Source organism: Oreochromis niloticus, linkage group LG14 (genome assembly GCF_001858045.2).
Source record: "Oreochromis niloticus isolate F11D_XX linkage group LG14, O_niloticus_UMD_NMBU, whole genome shotgun sequence".
Taxonomy (NCBI): Eukaryota; Metazoa; Chordata; class Actinopteri; order Cichliformes; family Cichlidae; genus Oreochromis; species Oreochromis niloticus.
In genome coordinates, this window is record NC_031979.2 from 3,389,934 (window position 1) to 3,411,377 (window position 21,444).

General features: G+C 39.4%; 1 protein-coding gene across 8 annotated transcripts in view; it reads right to left on the reverse strand.

Moving 5' to 3' along the window:
- The window catches only part of bcas3 (BCAS3 microtubule associated cell migration factor), a 315,717-nt gene that overhangs the window by 280,976 nt on the left and 13,297 nt on the right, over positions 1-21,444 (reverse strand). For all 8 annotated transcript variants that reach the window (XM_019367610.2, XM_013276535.3, XM_019367613.2 and 5 more), the window contains exons 6-9: positions 19,940-20,021; positions 16,145-16,217; positions 2,440-2,547; positions 2,278-2,354 (exon numbers count right to left, since the gene is read on the reverse strand). In XM_019367610.2, the coding sequence (XP_019223155.1) occupies positions 2,278-2,354; positions 2,440-2,547; positions 16,145-16,217; positions 19,940-20,021 (340 nt within the window). The remainder of the gene's footprint in view (positions 1-2,277; positions 2,355-2,439; positions 2,548-16,144; positions 16,218-19,939; positions 20,022-21,444) is intronic.

Below are 21,444 nucleotides of genomic sequence, written 5' to 3' on the forward strand. Positions count from 1 at the left end.
TTATACAGGTCTTAAGGTCAAAATATCTGAATGGCTGTTGCATCATTTTGCCATTACACTAAATGTTTGGTTGCTGGCTGCTTCATCCCACTATTATGATTCAAATTAATAAAGGACTCATCTGAAATCTAATTAGCTGAAGTATTTTCTCTAATGTGCCCACATAAAGAAAACATTTTGTACAAGCAGTTTCATAAAAGCTCAACCCAAGCAAAAACAGTAAAATAAAAACCCCACGTTCAGGGAAATAAATTGTAAAAATACATGATGAAGAAGAAAAAGCTGAATGTGATTTTACAGAGATAGAAAACACAAACTAATGAACACTGAATACAAACTGTTGATAGTGGAAATTCAGAAGCTCTACTCTCAAGGGATTTCACCTGCTACAAGCAAAAAAGAACAGGAATCGTTTTAACAGAAGAACACATGAAGAAAACCAGTACTCTCCAATTTTGCCACTGTGGCATGCAAATACAGGTTGCAAAAGACAACCTTTGTGTTTGAAAAGACTTCTGCGACAACGCTGCATAGCAGCACCAAACACTTCCATGAGCAGTGTGTGTGGACAGCATCATGTTTGAGGCTGGGCCTGAATGCCTTGGAAGCATTTATGAAACAATGAACTCAAAAGTATTATTAAGAAATATACATGTGAAGGTCAGGGCAGCAGCACATGACCAAGTGTGTTTTACTTAAAATTTCCAGAACTGATAAACAGTAAGTCAATTAAAGACTAACGTTGAGGGCCACAGCTCAAAAACTTGCTTTCAGTTACACTTTATCAGAAAGGGAATACTTTTGGTTTCAAACACATATGAAAAGTAGTCGTCGTCTTGTTTATGAATCCTCAACGTTTCCACACGCACTTTTTGTAAAAACACATTAGGGACTAAGACTGTGATCATTATGAGTCGTCCCATTCAAAAGCCAAGCAGGACTGAGCAGAGGGGAAAGAAAGTGTGTTTCTGGGGCTGAGCGAGCACCAGCTAGGAGCGCACATACCACTCGATGCAAAGCAAGAACATAAACAAGGGACAAACACTAAGTGCTCATGAAAACATGACATGCCCACCATCACATCCCCGGAGAAGAAGAGCACATGCAGAGGTAGAATTGCTCATCCAAAGCAGATCTCCCCACATCACAGGACCCTTTGTTTACTGCTTTTATGGCCAAAACAGACCAAACGATGTTATGAAGAGGAGGCCCCTGCATTCAGAAACGATTAATAACTATTGAATATGTTTGGTTTCCTGCTGCCCAGACGCTGATAGGGAAGGCAGGCAGACAAAGAGGAGACACATTAAAGCCAGCCAGTAAGGTCAGTTTACTCCAGTCAATGACTTAAGTAGACAGCAATGGCCTTGTAATACAGTCTGGCATTTCTTTCACAGACTCCCCGAGCAGAGACGGCAGGTACAGCCGGGAGGATGCGAGAGCTGTGTCGTAAACAGTGTTCCTGTGCTGAGCTTCAAATGAAGGCTCTCACCATCTTGTCTTGATAAAAGCAGTTTAGTCACAATGCGATGCTTAAGAGGATTCCACCCCAGCAGGTCTTGGTGGCTTGTATTATAATCAATGATGTGCCTTGTATTTGTTTGGGTTGTGTGATCCGGGCATGACAGACTCGCTGATCATGTTTGGAAAGATTAAGTTTGAAGAAAGAATTTTACGTGACTGGCACTGTTTGTTTGTGCTACTACACAAAGTACAGGACTGGGGTTTGGCCCCGTGTTTGATAAATACATATTTCTACAATAAAATAATGACAGGCCACATGTGACAACAATCATTCTTGTTTTTGATGTGAAAAGCAATTGATTTCTGTAACCTATTAAAACATCTCTCTCTTTTTTTGCCAGATTATGTAGCAGGCTGAATGAATTGAAAGAAGACGTATTCTGTGCATTTTATGTTTGTCATTTCTTGTCGTTCTCAGAGAGTAGCTCTGCATGATTCACAGTCGAAAAAAGCAGCACCTATTTGCCTTATGTTGGGTTAGTGCAGCCGCTCGGGTCACCTCAGCCCCAGGTGAACCCAGGTGAGCTCTGTCCTCACAGCTAGAGCCCAGTTGAGCATACACAGCAGGAGAAACCAGAGCAACCAGAGAAGGGACAACCACTCTCTATTGCAAAGCCAGGAGCAGAAATGTTTCTCATTGAGTACGTGTACATTTTCCAACTTTGCTATTTAAAATTTTTGCCATGTTCAATATGAACAATTACCCCTGGAGCAGTAAATAAGCATTATTGGACTCGTGTGTAATTTTCTTACTTGTAACAAAGAACTTCTTGGTGAACGTGCAGCTGTCAAACGCTGCAATCTTCTCTTGTAGGCTCACAACAAGAATACTGTGAGAAGGAAAAAACATATTAATGTGACTACATGACATAACTCTTTTAAATGCATTTACTTATTTTGTTTAGCCGGACTCACTGTTTGTTGCAGTAGAGATCATAGATAGGCGTCTTGAACTGAATTGATTTAACCATTTCCCCCGTCCTTAGCGAATACAGGTCAGCGCAGCAGTAGGGGGGGCTCGTCCTGGAGAAAAGAAAAAAAAAAGGGCAACATTTTTAAACACCATTCATTTTAAAGTGTCTGAAAACTTTATGAATTGATAATCTAGTAACCACTGATAAAACACTGGGACTTCAGACTTTCACCCAAACACTTCACTTTTTCCATTTGTAACTAAAATTTAAATTGTGTCATGTCTCTGAAAGTAAAGCACAGGCTAAGTAATAATATGCTTAAAAAACCACAGTTGACTCTTCCAGCAAAACACACCTGATATTCTTTGTGCAATGAAAGTTATTGCTTTTTCAAAAACGGTAGGTTTCTCTTCTTTCTCCTTTCAGTCCCATTCATCCCTTCATCACGGTTGCCTAGGTGACCCTCTAATGTATTTACTAGCGAGGTCATATGTCAATCAACAATCTTCTCTCTCATTGGTAGTCTCATCATCCGCTCATCAGTCATGGGTCCCACCCACTTCTCATCGGCCATAGTTATTTTGTCTGAAGTCACTTCCAGCGTGTGTGCAGTTTAACAGGTTTCCAACAGACACGCACTTTGCAAGTAATTAACAGAATTACATCTGCAGGAATTCTGTTCTTTGATCAAAAGTCCTGTTTTCTACTTTAATTTTGTGATTTTGGTGGTCAGTTTGTATCATTTTATCACTAGACTTGTCTAAACAGATCTACTTTTGGGAGACCAGCAATGTATGCATCTGCGTCTCCTCAGGAGGCATTCGGGCACTGTTGTGAGCTTTAGCTCACGCGTGTTTTGGGAGCGCTCACAGACCAATCACACAATCGTTGTGATTACGTGTATGAATGTAAGAAAACAAACTTGAAGCACAAAAATTTTATTTATTTCCCGATGTCCCACTGCCCTGCACCTTCTGGGAATCCAGAGTAAAGGGGAGTAACATGAAGGGCAAAAGGGGAAATGCTTTGTCATGAAACACATTTACTAGAAGCCCTTCTATCAACACAGCAAAGAAGAGGGGTGCGTAAGGGAGCTTATCCAACAGCAGGCAACGGCTGCTAGAACAGGAAAATTTAGACATAAATCTTAATCAAGAGACTCCCCTCCACTACCCCCCGTCCCTTGTGCCCCTTCTCTGTCTCTGCGAGGAACGCCTCTACTGCTCTTCCATTCTCTGTCAACCTTGGCAGGGCCTGCGGTGCCGTGTTGGCTGAGGATTCAGGGGTGAACTGTAGTGTTAGTTTTGTTTTTTGAGCCATAGGACGAAGTGCTTTCAACAGTCCATTTAGTCTGCTTGTGCATACTAAGTGTAGATACATACCTCATCAGTCTCAGCATGGATACTTTTTGGACAAATGGAAGGCAGTGATTCTAAAATATAACAATGACTTTCATGGCAGATTAAAGGGAAACAATGTGATATAAAACTTCACATTTTGTTGAATGGAGTAAAAAAACAAAAAAAAACAAAAACATGTTACAGAGAAGCACAAAAACAGCTGCACACTAGCACTGATTATATCAACATTGTGAAAGTTAGGTGAAGAAGGAAAGTCGACATGATCGATAACGTCCCTTACTGATGACTAGAGCCAGTGGAAGACACCATTAGGAAGTGGCTTCAACAGCAGACAGCTACTACCAAGTAACAGCAACTCCCACCGAGGGAAATCTGGACATTATTCAAATGAAGACATCATTATGGGAAGACCTTCATCCATTAGAAGAGACAGATGACCTCAGCCACGTTGAATATTCCAGCAGCACACCCTGTTCCGCTGACCGACTCCTGTGTCAAGGTCTGTCTGTTGTGCCAGTCTTCACTATTGCTTTTCTTCTTTGTCTGCCACTCGGATTCAAAACTATCGCACGAAATAAACCCACTGTGTAATATAGCAAAGGCAAACCATGGAAAACATGCATGACATTCTCAGGTGACCCAAAAAAACCTCAAACATTTACAGATCAGGAACAGCATCTAGTGTGATACCTCTAAAGTGCCTGTTTATGAGAGTCAGTGGGTCACAGCCAGCAAGGGCTTTTAATTTGTTATAACCCTTTACTGACATGAGAGCTTTGATGCATCACAACAACACAATCTACAGCCACTAATCATGCAACATGTTCGCAATGACTAGTAATGCTGACATCCTAATGTTTACTACAACCACCAGATCAGTTTAGATGTTAGCATCCTAACACCAACCTATCAGCACCAAGTTCAACTGCAGGTGAGCCTTACATCCTTTTTGTTGGATGAAAAGTAAGGAAACAATGTTCACAAGACTAGAATAGATGTAGAAAATATAATGGTAATATTCAGAGACTTGCTGTGATCTTTCACTGGTGCCCAAAAACTGCAGTGATGATGGTGTGTTACAATAAAAAGAATCAATAATCAAATGCAAGTATAATCAAATATGTCTCTGTGAGCACAGGCCCTCAGAAAATGCCCACCCTTTATTTGATGGACCAACATACCTTGTTACCAAACAACAGAGCAGATGCATCAAGGCAAAATCTGAGCATAGAGTCAATTCTGTGCCGACTGATCCAGCATTTTTTTGTTAGATTCCTCTGCAGCAACACCTTCATCACTCTAGTCTTAGTAAAGTAAACAAGGCTGACGCATTTTTGGCACAATGCTTTTGGCACTCTGAATCCATACCACGTTTTCCAATGCAGGAAGTGCTTAATGGACCTGGTGATAGAGCACCCAACTTGTCTTTACCCCAAACAGCCTTTTCTTCACCCTCCCCCCTCATTTCTTCCACCCTGGTTTCCATGGTTCTTATGTACACTCTCGCTGTATTTGTGTGTTTCACATGTCTTGTGACTACTGGGCCATCATTTCAACTTGAAAAATCCTGCAGACTGATATTTGTTGAAGATGTGTTGAAGATGGAAGAATCTCAACAACTTGTTCATTATGACAAGCTGGAGTGTCGCAGAGATTAAAAATGTAGATGATGTCTTTTTCACAAACTTATCTAGCCTTAGCTTTTTTTATGTTATACAGTGTATCCAGAAAGTATCCAGTGCTTCACTTAATCCACTTAATCTTTTACAACTAGTAATGGCTGTAAAAGTAGCAGAAGTGGTAGTAGCAGTAACGGAATTTCCCAAATATGGAATAAGTAAAGTTTTTCTATTTCATAAGTGGTGTTTTAGGAACACAATCCTGTGGAACACTCTGTCAACATCTGTTTAAAAATCAGCTTGGACACCACAGACACAAACACGACTTCACCACTCACTGCTAACACACATATGCACGCACACACTCGCATATGCACATGTGTTAGGTAAGATCAGAAGCACTAATTTGACATGCACGTTTTTTTTCTTAACACAAACAAAGGGAGGAACACACACCCAGAGATTCAAAATGAAATAACTGCTGCAACAATACCCAGCAACTATCTTGATGACTGATACAAGAGTGAAACTCTAAGGGAACATTATGTGTTACACGTCCACACACGCTTACGCACAAACATTTATACACACAGGTACATACTAACGTTCTTTTGTATATTTCCCAAGCTAAACAGCAAAGGCGCCAAGTGAGAAGTTGGGTCACAACCTAAGCCCAGATTTTAAACACTGTCTCAAGACTAAGTGTGGACTGTGTTTTTCTGCCTGGATGCTAACCCAGCTAATCCAAGTGTGTTCGTCCCTCCAGTGGCTCCTGCCCCTTTAGGAAGATAGAAGATGTGCCGTAGAAAAAGTTTCTAAGAATCCCCGTTTCATTTTTCCATCCTGACAGTTAATGTCTCCGTCAACATTTCAATGGTGCTCGCCCTGCAAGTACAGCGACCAATACCAATCAAGAATACTGGCATTAAGATTAATCCAAAAATTTCACTCAACGATAATTTACTTTCAGGCGGCTGCATCATTGATTTCAGCATTATCAGAGTCCGATCAATCCAATTCAAAGCTCTATCCCGAAAAATGGGCCCCTGGAATTGATTCAAAGGGACAATGATAACCCACTGTTATAGAATCAAAATGGCACAGGGTTCAATTGTTTTGCTTTTGCAGTATTTTAACAAATGACCTAGTTCTAATGGAGGCAATGTGGGGTCAGATGTAATAAGATTTCCTGATGCCGGGGACACTGGGGCGTAGGTTGAAAGCAAGGCTAAATCACAATTATCATTATGGATCATGGCGGGATGTCAGTCCTTGCACATGTTAAGGTGACGCCGAGCACCATTGCCCAGCTCAGTAACAGGCCTATTATGATGGCCCTATTAGATCAATGTGTCAATTACTATTACTCAAACTGGCCCTTGGGTCTGAAAGGATATAAAATGAGGGAGATGGAGGAAAAGAGGCTTGGCTCATTTACTTCCTGTGACAGGACAAGAAGCTACTCCAAAAATTAAGGAGAAAATGTAAAGGGCTTGTCAGATACAGAACTTGTAAACGGCAAAATGGTAACAGAACATGGTTAGGGAGAGAGAAACTACATTTCTGTTAAATTCGTCTGTTGTGGGATACGATGGCATAAAGAGGACCTTGTATCTTGGAGGACTTGAGTGTCAAACTTTAGTCTTTTTACGATCCAATCAGACTGCCAACCTCAGACAACCTCATGTACTTCTTGTGAAACTGAGTGAACACAGTCAAACAGGATTTGTTCTGTGGGGAACATTGGGAACATCTACATTTAACATCACTGAGGTATTTTAAACCAAAAATGTCAACATGATTGTCCAGGCTTTAAGTCTGGGGAAGAATGGCACAGCAACCAATTTACCAATGTTTCTATCAAAGGACAGCCATCATTAGTGATGCTAAAATGGTATGTTCAAAATAGCATTTTAGTCCGTAAGAAATGTATCTTCTTTAAGAAAATAGTGTCACCATTGAAACTACAGTACAGCCCGGGACGGTCCAGACTTGGAATTTTCTGAATTTAAATTGCTGTGGGCATAAAACAAGTACAGGGCAGACTTGCTGAATGCATAACTACTTCAGATGGTCTTACAGTAAATGCTGTCTGCTTGGGTCATTTTTGTCTTCTACTACTCTGCACAGTGCCACATTTATAAGTGTGCATTTTAATTTCAGAAACACAATGGTTTACAACGGTCATTAGGTGCTATTATGGATGGCACGTGTCTTATTATTGTGTCATTACTTCCTCCTTGATGAAACATATTAACATCTGTTAGTTTAATTTTCACTTTTCCTCTGTTTGAGGCAATCTGCACACATCTTTCCATGAATGTGAACTTAACCCGGGAGATCAAAACCACAAGATTTCATGTGACTGTAGAAAGCATACGATGGAAGCCATAGAGGGAATTAAAAAGAAGGCAAATAAATTAATTTACAAGGAAGGGACGTCACCACATTTCCTACTGCTGCAAAGTTTTACAAGGTCCCCAAATATAGACGACAATTACATAGTGTGGAAATGCTACACAAATACAAGCTTGGTTTGGGAAGCTGAGTCTGCTTCTGCTGAAAGAAAGAACTCTGATGCTCCAACTGCAGACTGTAAAACTTCTGAGGAATGGGAATCGTAATCTCACTTTTAAATATTAAAACCAGAAATTTAGGATCAGCATTGCCAACAGACAGCAGTTTATGCCAACACTGAACAAGTACTCAGAGTTCTCCTCAGACGTTTATTCTAGGCAGGATAGAAAAGTGTTCTTGAAAATAAACTCTCTTAGAAGCTACAGTTTCCACTGCTATTGTTGTAAAGGAAAAGAATTACAGGTAAATTGGGATAAATTTTAATTTAGATATCTTTTAAAAAATGTCCAGCTGTTTGCTTCTATTAAGGAAATTACTGTTTGCATTACAAGCTTTCATAAACGATACATTTTAATATGCCAAAGATGTATTTTTGTCCTAAATAAGGACTCATTTGCATACACTTCCAGTAGCATAATCTGAACACTGGACAAAGTGTGACTCATTGTTGACACAGAAATACAGATTTCTACAGAGGAAGTTTTTGATTCCATTTTTTGATTACTACATAAATCAGAGCATGCTATTAAACAGCAGTCCCACTAATTGTCCCAGTCAGACCACGATTGGTTGGAGACCAACCAGTCTCGCCACCAGTCGACCAGCACAATTGCCTTGTCATGCAAAGTGGTCAAGCAGAGGGTGTTGTACACTCAGCCTTTGGGTGACTACTTGTAATCAATTATCAAATGCTAAAAGATTTTATGTAATCACTGGACAATCACTGATTTTTCCTAGCCTCACGCATGTCCTGTTTTTAAGCTAGCATGACTAAGACATGTTATTTGATGTACAGATATTTAAATGAGATATTATCAAATGTGCAAAAAAAAAAAATTAAATTACAAGAAACAAACACTTAAATATGTTTATTTGTTTGTTTTTTTTAATTTGTATTTTCCACTATTCAGAGAGTAGTGGTGCTGTAGGAACAGCCTAGAATGTTCTAGTTCACAAAAAATTAGGAAAACAATATAAAATATTTTTGGCCTATTGTATCTCAACCAAAATCTTGGACTAGCATAGGACTTGCACTAGCCTCCACGTACATACGCACCCCATTTACAATTGTAGTCAGAAGTTTATGACTTTAAATATGACTTTAAAAAAAAAGAATTGGGTGCACAATTTGAATTTATTTAGGATGTTCTCCAATTTACACATGGTCAAGTACACATACAGGCTCAAACATATACATACACTTAAAACTTTTAATTATTCATGCTGAAGGTTCTACAGTGTCTTTTAACTTGACAAGGCCAAAGCTTATTCTCGTTAATGATCAAGATCATGGATGATTACAACTTGCAGTTTCCGTTTTTTGTAGTTTTTCTCTTTCCAAAGAGTCCAAAGTGAGTTTTACTTGACCAAGACAGAAGCCCCTGGTCGAAAATCAACACCCTAAAGCTCAATTGAAAATTGCAGCTGCCCATATGGCCAAGCCAAATGCCTTCTGGAAAGGACATTTTATTTACAGAGAAGACAAAGATTGACCTATCTGGCCACAATGACAAGAGGTATGTTTGGAGAAGTAAAGGTGAAGCTTTCAAACAGAAGAACATAGTACCAACTGTCCAGCATGGTGGTGATAGCATTATGCTGTTTTGTTGCCAGTGGTACTGGTACATTGCAAGAGGACTGCCTCCAAATTCTTTAATTTCACTTCAAATCAACAGCTTGATTTGGAGCTGTTGATTAAACCATACAACTGGGTGGTCCAACGTGAGAATGACTCCAAAAACACATCAAAACTGGTCTTTAAAGGGGTAACGCAGGCTAACACTAAGATTCTGGAATGGCCTTCCCAAACCAGTTCCCAACCAGTTTAAATGAGCTCTGCCAATTCTGGCAAGAAGAGTGGTCAAATAACCTGCTAGAATTACGCCAGAAAATTGTTAATGGCTACCAAAAGCACACTTGATAAGGGACACTTAACCAAATGTTATTGGGTGTATATGTATATATATATTTGAGCCTGTATGTATACTTATGACCCTGTATGGAGTTAAAGAAATAGACAATACATACAATAATTCTAACAGTTCAAAGCAATCATTAAAACTCTCAAATTACCATAACATTTGTCCCCATGATGAGTTTATGTAAAATTCTGTATTTATGAAATCAAAGGGAAAGAAAAGAAAAACTGCAGTGCAACTTTTTTTCTCTACTCCTCCTTATTTGTTTTCTCTTATAACTCTTATTGGCTCTCTGCTGAAACCCAGAGCTCCCCTTCTCCACACACAAACACTAGCCACATCAGAGCCTACTGGGGGCCTGGGGGAGCCACAGTGATTCCGGCAGGCTGGAGGCATTAGCAGGAAAGTAATTAGGGTAAAAAGTTCAACCACAGCTCCATGTCTGCAGAGCTGCCAGAAATACATTTCCTTCACTATTTAATACTTCACATAATAATAAGAATAATTGCCAGCATTTTGAAAACAAACTACCCTGTGTTTGTCCATGTGTATTCATGTACAGGCTTTTACTCATTGTTAGCGTTTATGTGTTAAAGCATTCTGCATTAGAGTGAAAAGTGCAGCTAAATAGATAACAAACCCATTAAATCTGACTATACTAGCTACAAAACATTTTTTTAAAAAGCCTCATACAAGTTTGTGACTCAAAGATATCTAACATTAAAAGCACAACAATGGGGAAAAATCAACATGGGATTTATGTATATGCACCCCATAAATTCAGCTTATTCTTTCTTTGACAGCAGTGAAGTGGGTATTAATATTCATTACCCAAACCATGGCTTGCATTAGATCCCATTTTAACCTCATGTGCCAATTTTCTGTCTATGTTAAGTGGAAGCACTTGACACAAGAAACATCTGGTCATACAGCAGTTCTTTCTTCTGCTTTGACATCTTAAAGCTATATAAGAAATGTGACATATCAACTTAGGCTTGAGGCCAGTGTTCAACATTTACATTTTTCAGAGCAAAACTTTTCATGACTATTTCATCAGCTCTAAAGACAAAATTCACTTGCTAGCATTAAGTAAAATATATTTAGTGCAATAACTCAACAACTAAAAATTAACTTTTAAATCTTTATTGCTCTGCAACCGATAGATCAATAGAAAAGCCCGTGTGCCCTATTAGTCATAAAGGCACAGGACTCCTTGTTAAGGCAGTGACAATGAGCTGCTGGAGGCATGTAAATTCAATTCAATTTTATTTATATAGCGCCAAATCACAACAACAGTCGCCTCAAGGCGCTTTATATTGTAAGGTGGACCCTATGATAATAAAATAAATGCATCACAATTGGGATGTAATAGGGGCTGGTGCAATCTCCACTTACCAAAAGTAGTACAGGAAAGGGAATCATAGCCAAATTATTGGATTCATAAATATCTGTACAAAATTTCAAAGTAATCTAGAAGGTGGCTGCAGGGAAGGACATGCTGGGGAGATTATGTCACTCAGTCGTTATTAGTATATTTCAGCCTGGGCCGAAGTGGTTGACAGAGATTGCCATCTCTAGAGCCCCATGTTTATCATGGATGCAATTTTTGTTATCTTCTAATCGGATTATGTAATCAGAAAGTATGTCTCCCCCAACATCTCATGGCAGCTTCAAAGTCAAGTCATTTCTGGACCTCTTCTAAATATCGGTAGACATGAGACTTCCCCAACTTCATAAAAGTTTTTACTCACAGCCATAAAAAGGCATCTGATTATTTTTGCCCAGTTAAGCCTTAATCTAAGACTGATAGCGAGCCCTCCAACAGTGGGTGTTACTTAACAGCTAACATCTGGAGAAAATTACAATAGTATTGCAATATACTTCAATCTAGAGGAAAGGAAAAGTTTAAACTTTAGTAAAATAAAATATTAATTGCTTTGACCACAGGGGCCTGGCTTAAAGAATGAGGCTGTGGTATAAGTTTGAAAAGTCATTACTAATCATTCAGCCTGTCGGCTGTGTTTATATGCACCACTTCCAGTACTACTGAGTATAATCTGACTTCCTATTTGAAGGAGGAAAACTGGCGAGGCAGAACACATTTTCGACAGACATAAAGCAGACATGGAAGTCAAAATAAACGTTCCACAGTGAAGCCTGAGCCCCTGAGCTCTGCCTATGCACTGCACAAGTATGTATGTGTGTCCACATGTGGGGCAATGAAAAAAGGGGAAGTGAAAGAGCAGATTACAGCTACTCTCATTTCCACGCAGGAGCATGACAAAAGTGTCAGGGAACAATTTGATCAAAATGGTTTTCTCAGTGGAGAACATGACATTCCTTTCCACAAATTGAAGGCAAATTTTGCCAGCCAGGGCAAAAGGAGGACTGTGGATTGTCCTCTGGGCTGACACGGTGTCTAAATACTCCGATCATCTTGAACACAATTGATACGGCTTCACGGCAATTTTGATGCAGGACAAATTACACACGTTCACAGCAGGATCCACCCTCCAGCTAGGATTGGACAGCACATGTTTGTGCGCATGGTCATGGTGTGACAGTGAAGAATACCATAACCTCATGGTGGATAAAAAGCATCACTTCTCCAAATCCCTTAATCTGGTGGCTTGTTTTATACAAATGCTTCACGATTTCCATTTAATACACTTTAGAAAAAGGATACATCCGGTGCACAGAGCAAAACCTGTCATGAAAATGCACTGAAACACTTAGTGCTTAGTGCTTCAATGGGCTTTTGCCATCAAAAGTGTTTGTGTGGGCTAAGTGGAATTTGTTGCCTCCAACCATGTAGTTAATAACCTGTGATATTTCACTAAAGGATTTAAAGCAGATTAAATGCAAATGTGCAGGAGGATGAAATTGTGTTTGCTGTACATTTACTTTGGATTTTGCATGGCACTTACTGTCAGTGTGAGTGGTGGGAGGAGGCAAGCTTCACCCAACCCTCTGCGTAGCTTTTTAGGTTTGTTTTTAAAGTAACACTGCACCATGAAACAGCACCTTATGCCTTATGGGAAATTAGAGTTAGGTAGTAGAAACTGAAATCAAAGCACATCAGCTTGCACCGATAATTTGCATAGTTTGATGCCTCAATGTTTCAAGATTAAAACTATATCAATTTGTCATGTGTTTTCACATTTATTGTGCAAGCATGGCTTATTTGCTTGCCCAATCTCAACAGGAAACACTGGTCAATCACTTAAAAATAGGGTTAAAAGGAGCCATATTTATAAAGGTGACTACTTAGGGTCATGTGTGTTGTGCATGTTGTCTCTGAACAGCAGAGTAATGTGATCAACCGATCATATTAGATGAGGAAAATGTTGCCTTGGTAACCATAAAAATGGACATGTGGCTAATGTCATGAAAAGGTCACTTCTAAAACAGACCATGATTTTTTTTTCCAAGCCCCTAACTAAGTGCTTTTGTTGGCCAATTAAGCTGTAACCAATAACAATGACATCAATTTAAAAAATAAACAAAAAGAAAAACAACTTTGAATGACTTTTAATAACCACATGTGATACACAAACTCTAGTCTCTTTGATTACCATCTTGGATGTATGCTCACTGTTGTTCCTTTGATTACCTCACCTGCTGTTTAAGGGCTTTTTGGTAGGAAAGCTTTTAACCATCTGTCCTTTAAAGGTGTAAGTATGCAATGTATACGACACATGGACACATCTACAGTGGCACTAAAATCCATCCGTCTCGTGCCTTTAGACAATAAATGCATTAGTACCTAAGTATTATTATCATGTTTAATTTTTGCATATCAAGTAAAAACAAAATACATCATATTATATATACATTTTTTTAATTAAAAAATAAGACATCTTTTCTTGCAGTCAAGTTAGCTGTCGACTGACAATTATAGATTTAAAGTGAACTGATGATTCTGTTGTTCCAACACTAGTACCAGACATTTTCAGCCCCACCAGCAACACATAAAATACTTATTTGTAATATAAATAAATAACCTACACAGCCTAGTGTGTAGCATTATTTTAGAAGAAACACAATCAGCAGCGATGCACAAGAGGAGAGAGCAGTGGTGCAATGCATCCGCCTTTTGAAATTGGTGCTCTCAATATAATAAAAAGGGCTGCTTGAGGTGGGCATTCAGGATGTAGAGCACTGTTTATTGTTTGACATACTGCACAAGCCTTCAAAAAAGTCTGTCCATGGCCTCAGTGGTGACTGTTCATCCATGTGTATTAACTAGAGTCTAGAAATAGGCCATGCAGTATTAATTCGGATGGTGAAAGAAGTCTATATTGAGGGGACCACATCCTCTCAGCATGTGGAGATGTTGTGAGGGGGTAGATGGAGGTTGGAAATGTCACTCCAGAGAACAAAGCACACTTATTCATCACTGAACTTTTGCCCAAGATATGTGTGCACTCAAACACCCGCAAACAGTTAAGTCGCCTCGGTCTTTCCCATAAAATTTCACTGAGAATCACTTTGAGAATGCTAATACCTGTGGATGTAATTAAAACGACTGAAAATAATAACAACAGCTAGTAGGGGAAGGAAATGTAAATCCTCTCCAGAAATGTGAGCAGACATACACACCAAGGTCTGCAAGGGCACCAGCAGTCTTTACTAATTCCTAAAGCCCACTGGCACTGGTACAGAGTGAAAGGGACGCATATGTAGCTTTACTGTCAAGAAAATCACTGGATCCATACATTGTTTGGACTTTACATATAATCCTTTCCATTGATAAAATTATGTTGAGTGTGCCTGGCTGGAAATCCACAAGTACAGCGCTTTAGCACACATGCTTTTTCCCTTCTCTGGTTTTCCTTTAATTTGCAAATCTTGTAATCTAAGCCTAGAGCTGACTGAACCGACTTCTAAACCAGCACTGCTATAGCAGCCAAGAGTCCAATCTGTTTTCCATTTAAGTGTCAGGACGGCATCCTTTTTGGTGGTTAACAAAAGCTGTTATTTCAAAATGATTATATGCTAAAAATTGTGCGAGGACCTTAGTAAGTTTATGAACAGGCCCGATGGAAAGTACAGCGCCGCACCCGGAAGCTTTTTTCCTTCTCGTCTTTGACCAAAGTGTTATTTACCAAGCACTTCTGTAGAGGGAAGGACCAGGCTGTGCCATTCAGCCAGAGGTCAGGGTTTCTGCTTTTCAACACAGTACATGTTTTCAGCATTAGTGTTGAACGACGCCCGGGTGATTCGCCAAACCGTCAAAACGCTGCCTGTCTCAGTGTCAGTGAGGACATAGGAAAAGCAGAAGCAATGGCAATGGCGTCAGAGAGACAGTGGCGGCAGTTCCTGGAAAACATCAAGAAGGTGGTCTCCATCAAGACCCAGCTGAAGACAGACTTCCTTATTTCATTTCCTGGGGAGGATATATTGAGTTAAATTTTGTGTTGCTCTGGAAGAGCAGCATAAGTAAGTGGAAGAGGGGGAAAGAAGGGAGGGCACGAACTGGGTATAGAGAAGGGAGTGCAAGATGCCTCAGGGTCTGTCACTTTTTAAGTAAGTTTTCTTGCACTAAACAAAGTCATGACATTCTCAGGCCTAACCCTAACAATCCCAGGCTTCTGCACATCTGCTCCATCACCCTTCTCCCAGCCTGTGGGGCATTCAGGTACTGCTCGCATTCCAGTCAACTGCCACTAACAGTCACTAAGCCCACATCGGTGGCTCACCTCAAGTTGCATGTGAAGGGTTCATAACAAACTGTTGGGTGTCCTTTGATGCCTCTTATTTTTAAAAATGACTTTCAGATGGAAAGTGTGTTGTCCTTCATAACATCACCGAGAGTAAAACACTATTGGCAGGTTTTAAAGAAAGGACAGCTAAATCCCACGAGACACAGGTTGCTTTAGTTTCTCACTTTCCAGTAAGTGCACTTTTAATTAGAGCTCCCTTGAAAGTATTTGCCCGTTATGCTCTGTCTTTACTAGGCAAAGATAGAGCTTAACAGGCATCTAGTCTTGTCCTGGTATTTAAGTTTAAGACAATATTACAGCACGTCATTTTTTGCCCCTCCACTAGTTAAGCTGTCAGTCAGAGCTCAACTTATCGCATAGAATAGCACAACATTATAGCAGAAAGATGTGAGTCTATAATTTATCACTTATAAACGGAGGGGACGCAAAGTCACTATTTTGCATTGCAGTTTATGGGTGACCGACAGGAAGTGATGTCAGTTTTATAACGAAGCATGAACTCACCCAGAGGACCCCGTGCTCTTGCAGACCCCAAGGAGGGGCCTCTTGTCAGCAAAACTGTCCAGCTTTACAGGACCTGAGGAGGAAGAGGAGTCAGAGGAAGAGCCAGATGAGAAACAGCAGAATCTGCACACAACAAAGAGAGACATTCTTTACCAAACATGTGAGGGCTCGAGCACTCCCCACCCTCATACAACAGGCAGGCTATTACCATGGCAGGAAACGTGCTGATTACATTACTATGGTTGCCCCATAATCCAATTATGGTTGCAAAATATTTTTTGATAAATGGAGATTTTGTTTTCCATCCAAAACATGGAATCACTTAATTTAAAGACTTTGTTTGCTAGTTTCTACTGATTTTCTTCTGTAAACTTGAGCTTAAAGAATAAATGAAGCTTGATGTAAAATCATTTTTAAAAAAAATAATTTTTGTTCCTCCACAAAAAGTTAATGAAACTCAAAAATGATGAAGATATCTTATTGAAAACGCAAGTGGAAGTCCAGTGGGCATGTGAAAAATGAAGAGAAATCATGCTGCATTAAGTATTACTGATCCCATATTTTTCCCTGACTGTCTCATTTTTGAAGTTTGGCAAAGGATAAGGGGACTGAGTGGATGGGGGTGCTTAGACTGAAGAAGATGTTACCCTTTAGAGAACTGTAATTTGAGGGTTGACAGTAATCAGCCCAAGTTCCTGTGGTATGGCATGAGAGCAAATGTGCCTTCCCTACCAGCCTTTAACACTACCAACAGGATCCTTCTCTCCTTTCATGTTTCTGTCATCAGTCAAGATATTGAGCCGGAACATAAATATGCTCCTTGGAGACTTGGTGAATGGCACATTTAACTAAAAAAAATAAAACATTCTGGGAAGATGCATAGAGTAACTTTGATTTGATTACTATTGCAATGAACAGCAACAGACACAAGTGTATGTTTAAATAATGCTACGACATCGCCCGAAACATCAGGCAACATATTAAACTGCAGGGAATTTCCTCTATCGGGATCAAGCTCTATTGTGAAGACATACAAAGCAACATCCACTGAAAAACAGCATGAAGACCACAGTATCTCCTCAATGCTCATTTGTTATCAGACAGAGAAGTCATTGCTTCATTTTCCATAACGACAAAAGATCATAGGTTGGAAACGAGATGTGGATAAACGGGTTTACTTCCTTTGGAAAACCAGCTTTTCCTTCTCTATTCCAGGAAAGAGGAACCTTGCCTTATTATAATCAACACCTATTTTCAGGGCTTTACGAGTCCACCCACCCACAGCCTCGTATCCCAGACAATTGGCCTTTTAATGGCTCGTCACAGTGCAACACTGTTTGCACCCTAACAGATTGCAATCAGTGTCCTTCCCTGCAGTGGTACAATTCATATTTATTTTCTGCTGAGAGAATTACTCCCCTCATGTGTCGGGGCTATCTGCTGCTTCTTATTACTGTGGTTTGCTTTTATCCACTTCCAGCACTCCTCAAAAGCTGCCATTGTGTGTTGTTGAAATCTGCCAAAAGACTGGAACATAGACGGCGAACACAAAGACGATTTTCTCACCGAAAAAAAAGCCACAAACCATCTTTCACAGAACCGATTGACACCTGCAGAGATTAAATTTAAACGTCATGCCTGTAAAGAGTCTAATCAGTGGAACAACTCGACCATTTGCACCCTGACTTTGAGAATATGTGAACTGCAATTAATACTGTAGTCAACCTTTGACTGGTGGGACCAGTGCCACATTTGTTTGTCATTACTGGGACTATTTCACTTTGAAAAGACATTACAAATGAAATGAAATGCTTTAACGTTGTTTGTAATTCAGTTCATATAAAAGAGCATTAGGTAAGCAGATCAAATGTGCATTCACAGAACATCATGGGAATTTTGTCCTTACAAAGAAAGGAATCTGAAAGTACTGTGCAATATACTAATTCACAAAAATTCTCATTTTCCTCCTGCATTGTATTTTTCATTTGGACCACACTACATTACTCACAAAAGCAATTCCTAACATGAGTCAAAAGTCAACCTTTCAGTGAGAAAATCACAAAATGCTGATTTTGAAAGCTTCTATTACACTTTCCAAATCTGCGAGTCCACTTTAGGGTGAGTGACAGATAGTAAGAGAGGGGGTCCGTGCAGGAGGGTCATGTCTGCGTGCCAGTCTGTTTTTTGTCCATGAGGAATTTACATTACAACGCCCTAATTATGCATATGCATGCATCCAGGTGGTGGATATGGAAGCATTTCACACGTCACTTGGTGAAGCCACAGACTTGTTATCCAGGTGCTGTTTGGTCACTTGAGATGCCAGACTGCAGTTCCTACACAGGTGGTTTCCGTGCTGTACTTAAAGTTCATCTCAGGTTGAAGTTAGGCAGCCTGTGTGATCTCAGCTTTTAGATTAAGAACTACGAGCTTTCTATTGTTGCCCTGCGACAAATTGGCAACCTGTTCAGGGCGTACCCCGCCTGTGGCCCCATTTTAGGCTCCAGCTCAAGACCCTGAATTTGATTAGAGGACGAAAATGTTTTTCATTCTACTTCCTTTTTTTTTTTAATAATATTCACAATTTTTTCTGAAATAAAGGTATCAAAAAATCAAAATTAATAATGAACATTGATTCTTTTTCAATGTTTGCTAAAAGAAGATTTTCTGTGGCATCATTTTGTAGCAATCATCCTTGTCAGATTACCGTGGCACGTGTGTAGCATTAATGATATAATAATGACGCAAATACAAAACTTAAATTTGATCAAAATGCACTTGGGATGCCCTCTGTTTGGCTAAAATCTTCATGACAAAAGGACACCAATGTCTGCACTACTAGTAATATGGACTACTGACTGAGAGCGGGCTAACAGTAATCGTAGATTTACGACAACATTAGGATGAGGAACCAAGGAGCACTCTTTAATTTTAATGATATAGCACCACTTAAAATGCCCACAACCCAAAACTGCATTAGAATAGGCCATCCGAAATTTAATTTTAAGTGTTGACCTTGGATGCTGAAATCAAGTTAACCAGAGTGTTTTTTTTTCCAGGACAGACATTTATGCTGAAAAGACACTTCAGAAGACTTGCAAAGGAAAAATGTTTAAATGAACTTCCTCCACATCCCTGTGTGGTTTCAGAAGAGACAGAAAAAATCTCAGACAGCATCTGAATGTGGCACGACACGAGCTGAGATTTTATCTAGTACAAGATACAAGTTTGTGTTCTCTGATAGTTTCATAGTTGAATGCAACTTCTTCTGAAACAGATATGTAGATGTGGAACTTTAATACCACTGATACCATAAAAAAAAGCTACGTAATGATCAGCAGCACTGATGGATGGAAAACACTGAATGTCTCATAATTTCAATCATGCAGTGTGTTTTTGGGAAACCTAAGGTCCTGATACCCACGCAGATGTTACTTTTGATGCGTAACACACAGCTTAACACTGTTGTAGACTTAAATAGCCTTGGAAAGCAAAGACGCTCCATGACAGTAGCAGCCTCCTCTACCAGGCCAATGTCGGCTGCACACTGCAAAACACCATAAATAGCCCGAGCACAGAATACAAATCCCACAGCACATTACCCAAAAGATCCTGCCTCAGCAGCACCGATACAAGAACCGACAACAAATCTTGTTAGCATCACCTGGCAATGATTTTAATGCCGTATAATCATTTCATTACTACTGTATAATTATTCAAGCAAGAATATGCAATATGTGCTTAACTGTAGGTAGGTACATATTATATTGAAGTAAAGGTACTGAAAATACTCACTGTTATGAGGAGCTGGCAGAATGCGAGCAGCTCGCACTGGACCGTGTCGCACTGAGAAAAGCTCTTGAGCTTCTCCTGCCAGCTGAAAAAAATATATATATTAGACTTGAAAGTAACAGAAGTTCACAAATCAGCACAATAAAAGAGGTATTTTTACTCAGTAGTACAGACCAGAATTAAAAAATCAAAAACAAAACGTATTTAGGTATTAGGCCGCTCCGAGATCTTTATGTCCGGCCACATGGGGAACTGTTTCAAAACACATGTTGCTTTAAAAGCATGCAATTTCTTGTCTTTTTTTTTTTTATTTTTTTTTTTACCAATGATCCGATCTGTTCACACTGTAAGAAAAACAACACTTTTTCTCACCGTGTAAAACTACTTTTCATAGAAAATACCAGGGTGAGGTAGGGAGGGAGAACGGGGAACATCCACATGGTGGTCTGGTTGTTAAGCTCCAGCCAAACCACGAAGTAAAATCCACCAAGCACAAAATAAAAGTCCCAGTGGCATCACAACACAAATGAGCTGACTCCACTTACAGAGCCAACAAGGAGAGGTTGGGGATGTGGGTTAATGCCAAGTGGGCAGCAGCCCATAATGCCTCTGTAGCAGAACACAAGAAACAGCCAGTGCATCTTAAAATAATTCAGAATCATCTTTGATTTCTGATTTATTGCACATAATGGAATGATGGGAGACCTGTACCTGAATGTTTCATTAACCTTTATTATTTCCACGGTGTCTGTCATCTTTAGCAGTTTTTGGATTTATGCTGTAAATTATGTTTCCATAATTTCATTTTTCATCCACTACTTCAGGTACTGAATTCTTAATTAACACCCTCATGACTTCGTTGCCAAGATTTTGTGTGACACTATCTTAAAAAAATTAAATAAACAATAAAAAAAAAATCAGAATTTTCAGCTACTATATAATCTTTGGAGGGAACATTTTGCATTATGGACAATGGGAACAATGGGAACAATGGGGACGATAGGTTCAATGTAAATTTCTGTATTTTTTGTTAATTATGGCAAATGATTCTTTTTTTCACTTACGTCTGCAACTCTTATCACATTTTTAATGAATCTGAGCACACCGAAAAATGTAATGGTCAAAATTGTAATTTTGTTTTGACCTGACAATGGCAGCATCATTAGTGCAGCAACAGCACTAACCACAAAATAGGGTTCAGTCTGACTTTGAGAGTGAAAAGTGGACAGTGGGAAGGATAAATAAAATATTTTACTCTACCATGAGTCATGCTCACAAATTAATAAAACACACTTAAATGTGTGTAAATGACCGCAGTAATTCAATTTTCCCATTACAAATATGCAGTGTATTGTAGTTTTTCCTTAATAAAGTCAAGGCTGATATTTTCATTTAATTTGTTTCACATGCATTTTATTTCTTTTAGTTGCATAAATATTTGATGATATCTTAGGTCATTTCCCACCCAGAAATATGAACCACATGGAGTGAAATAGCAGACTTAATTT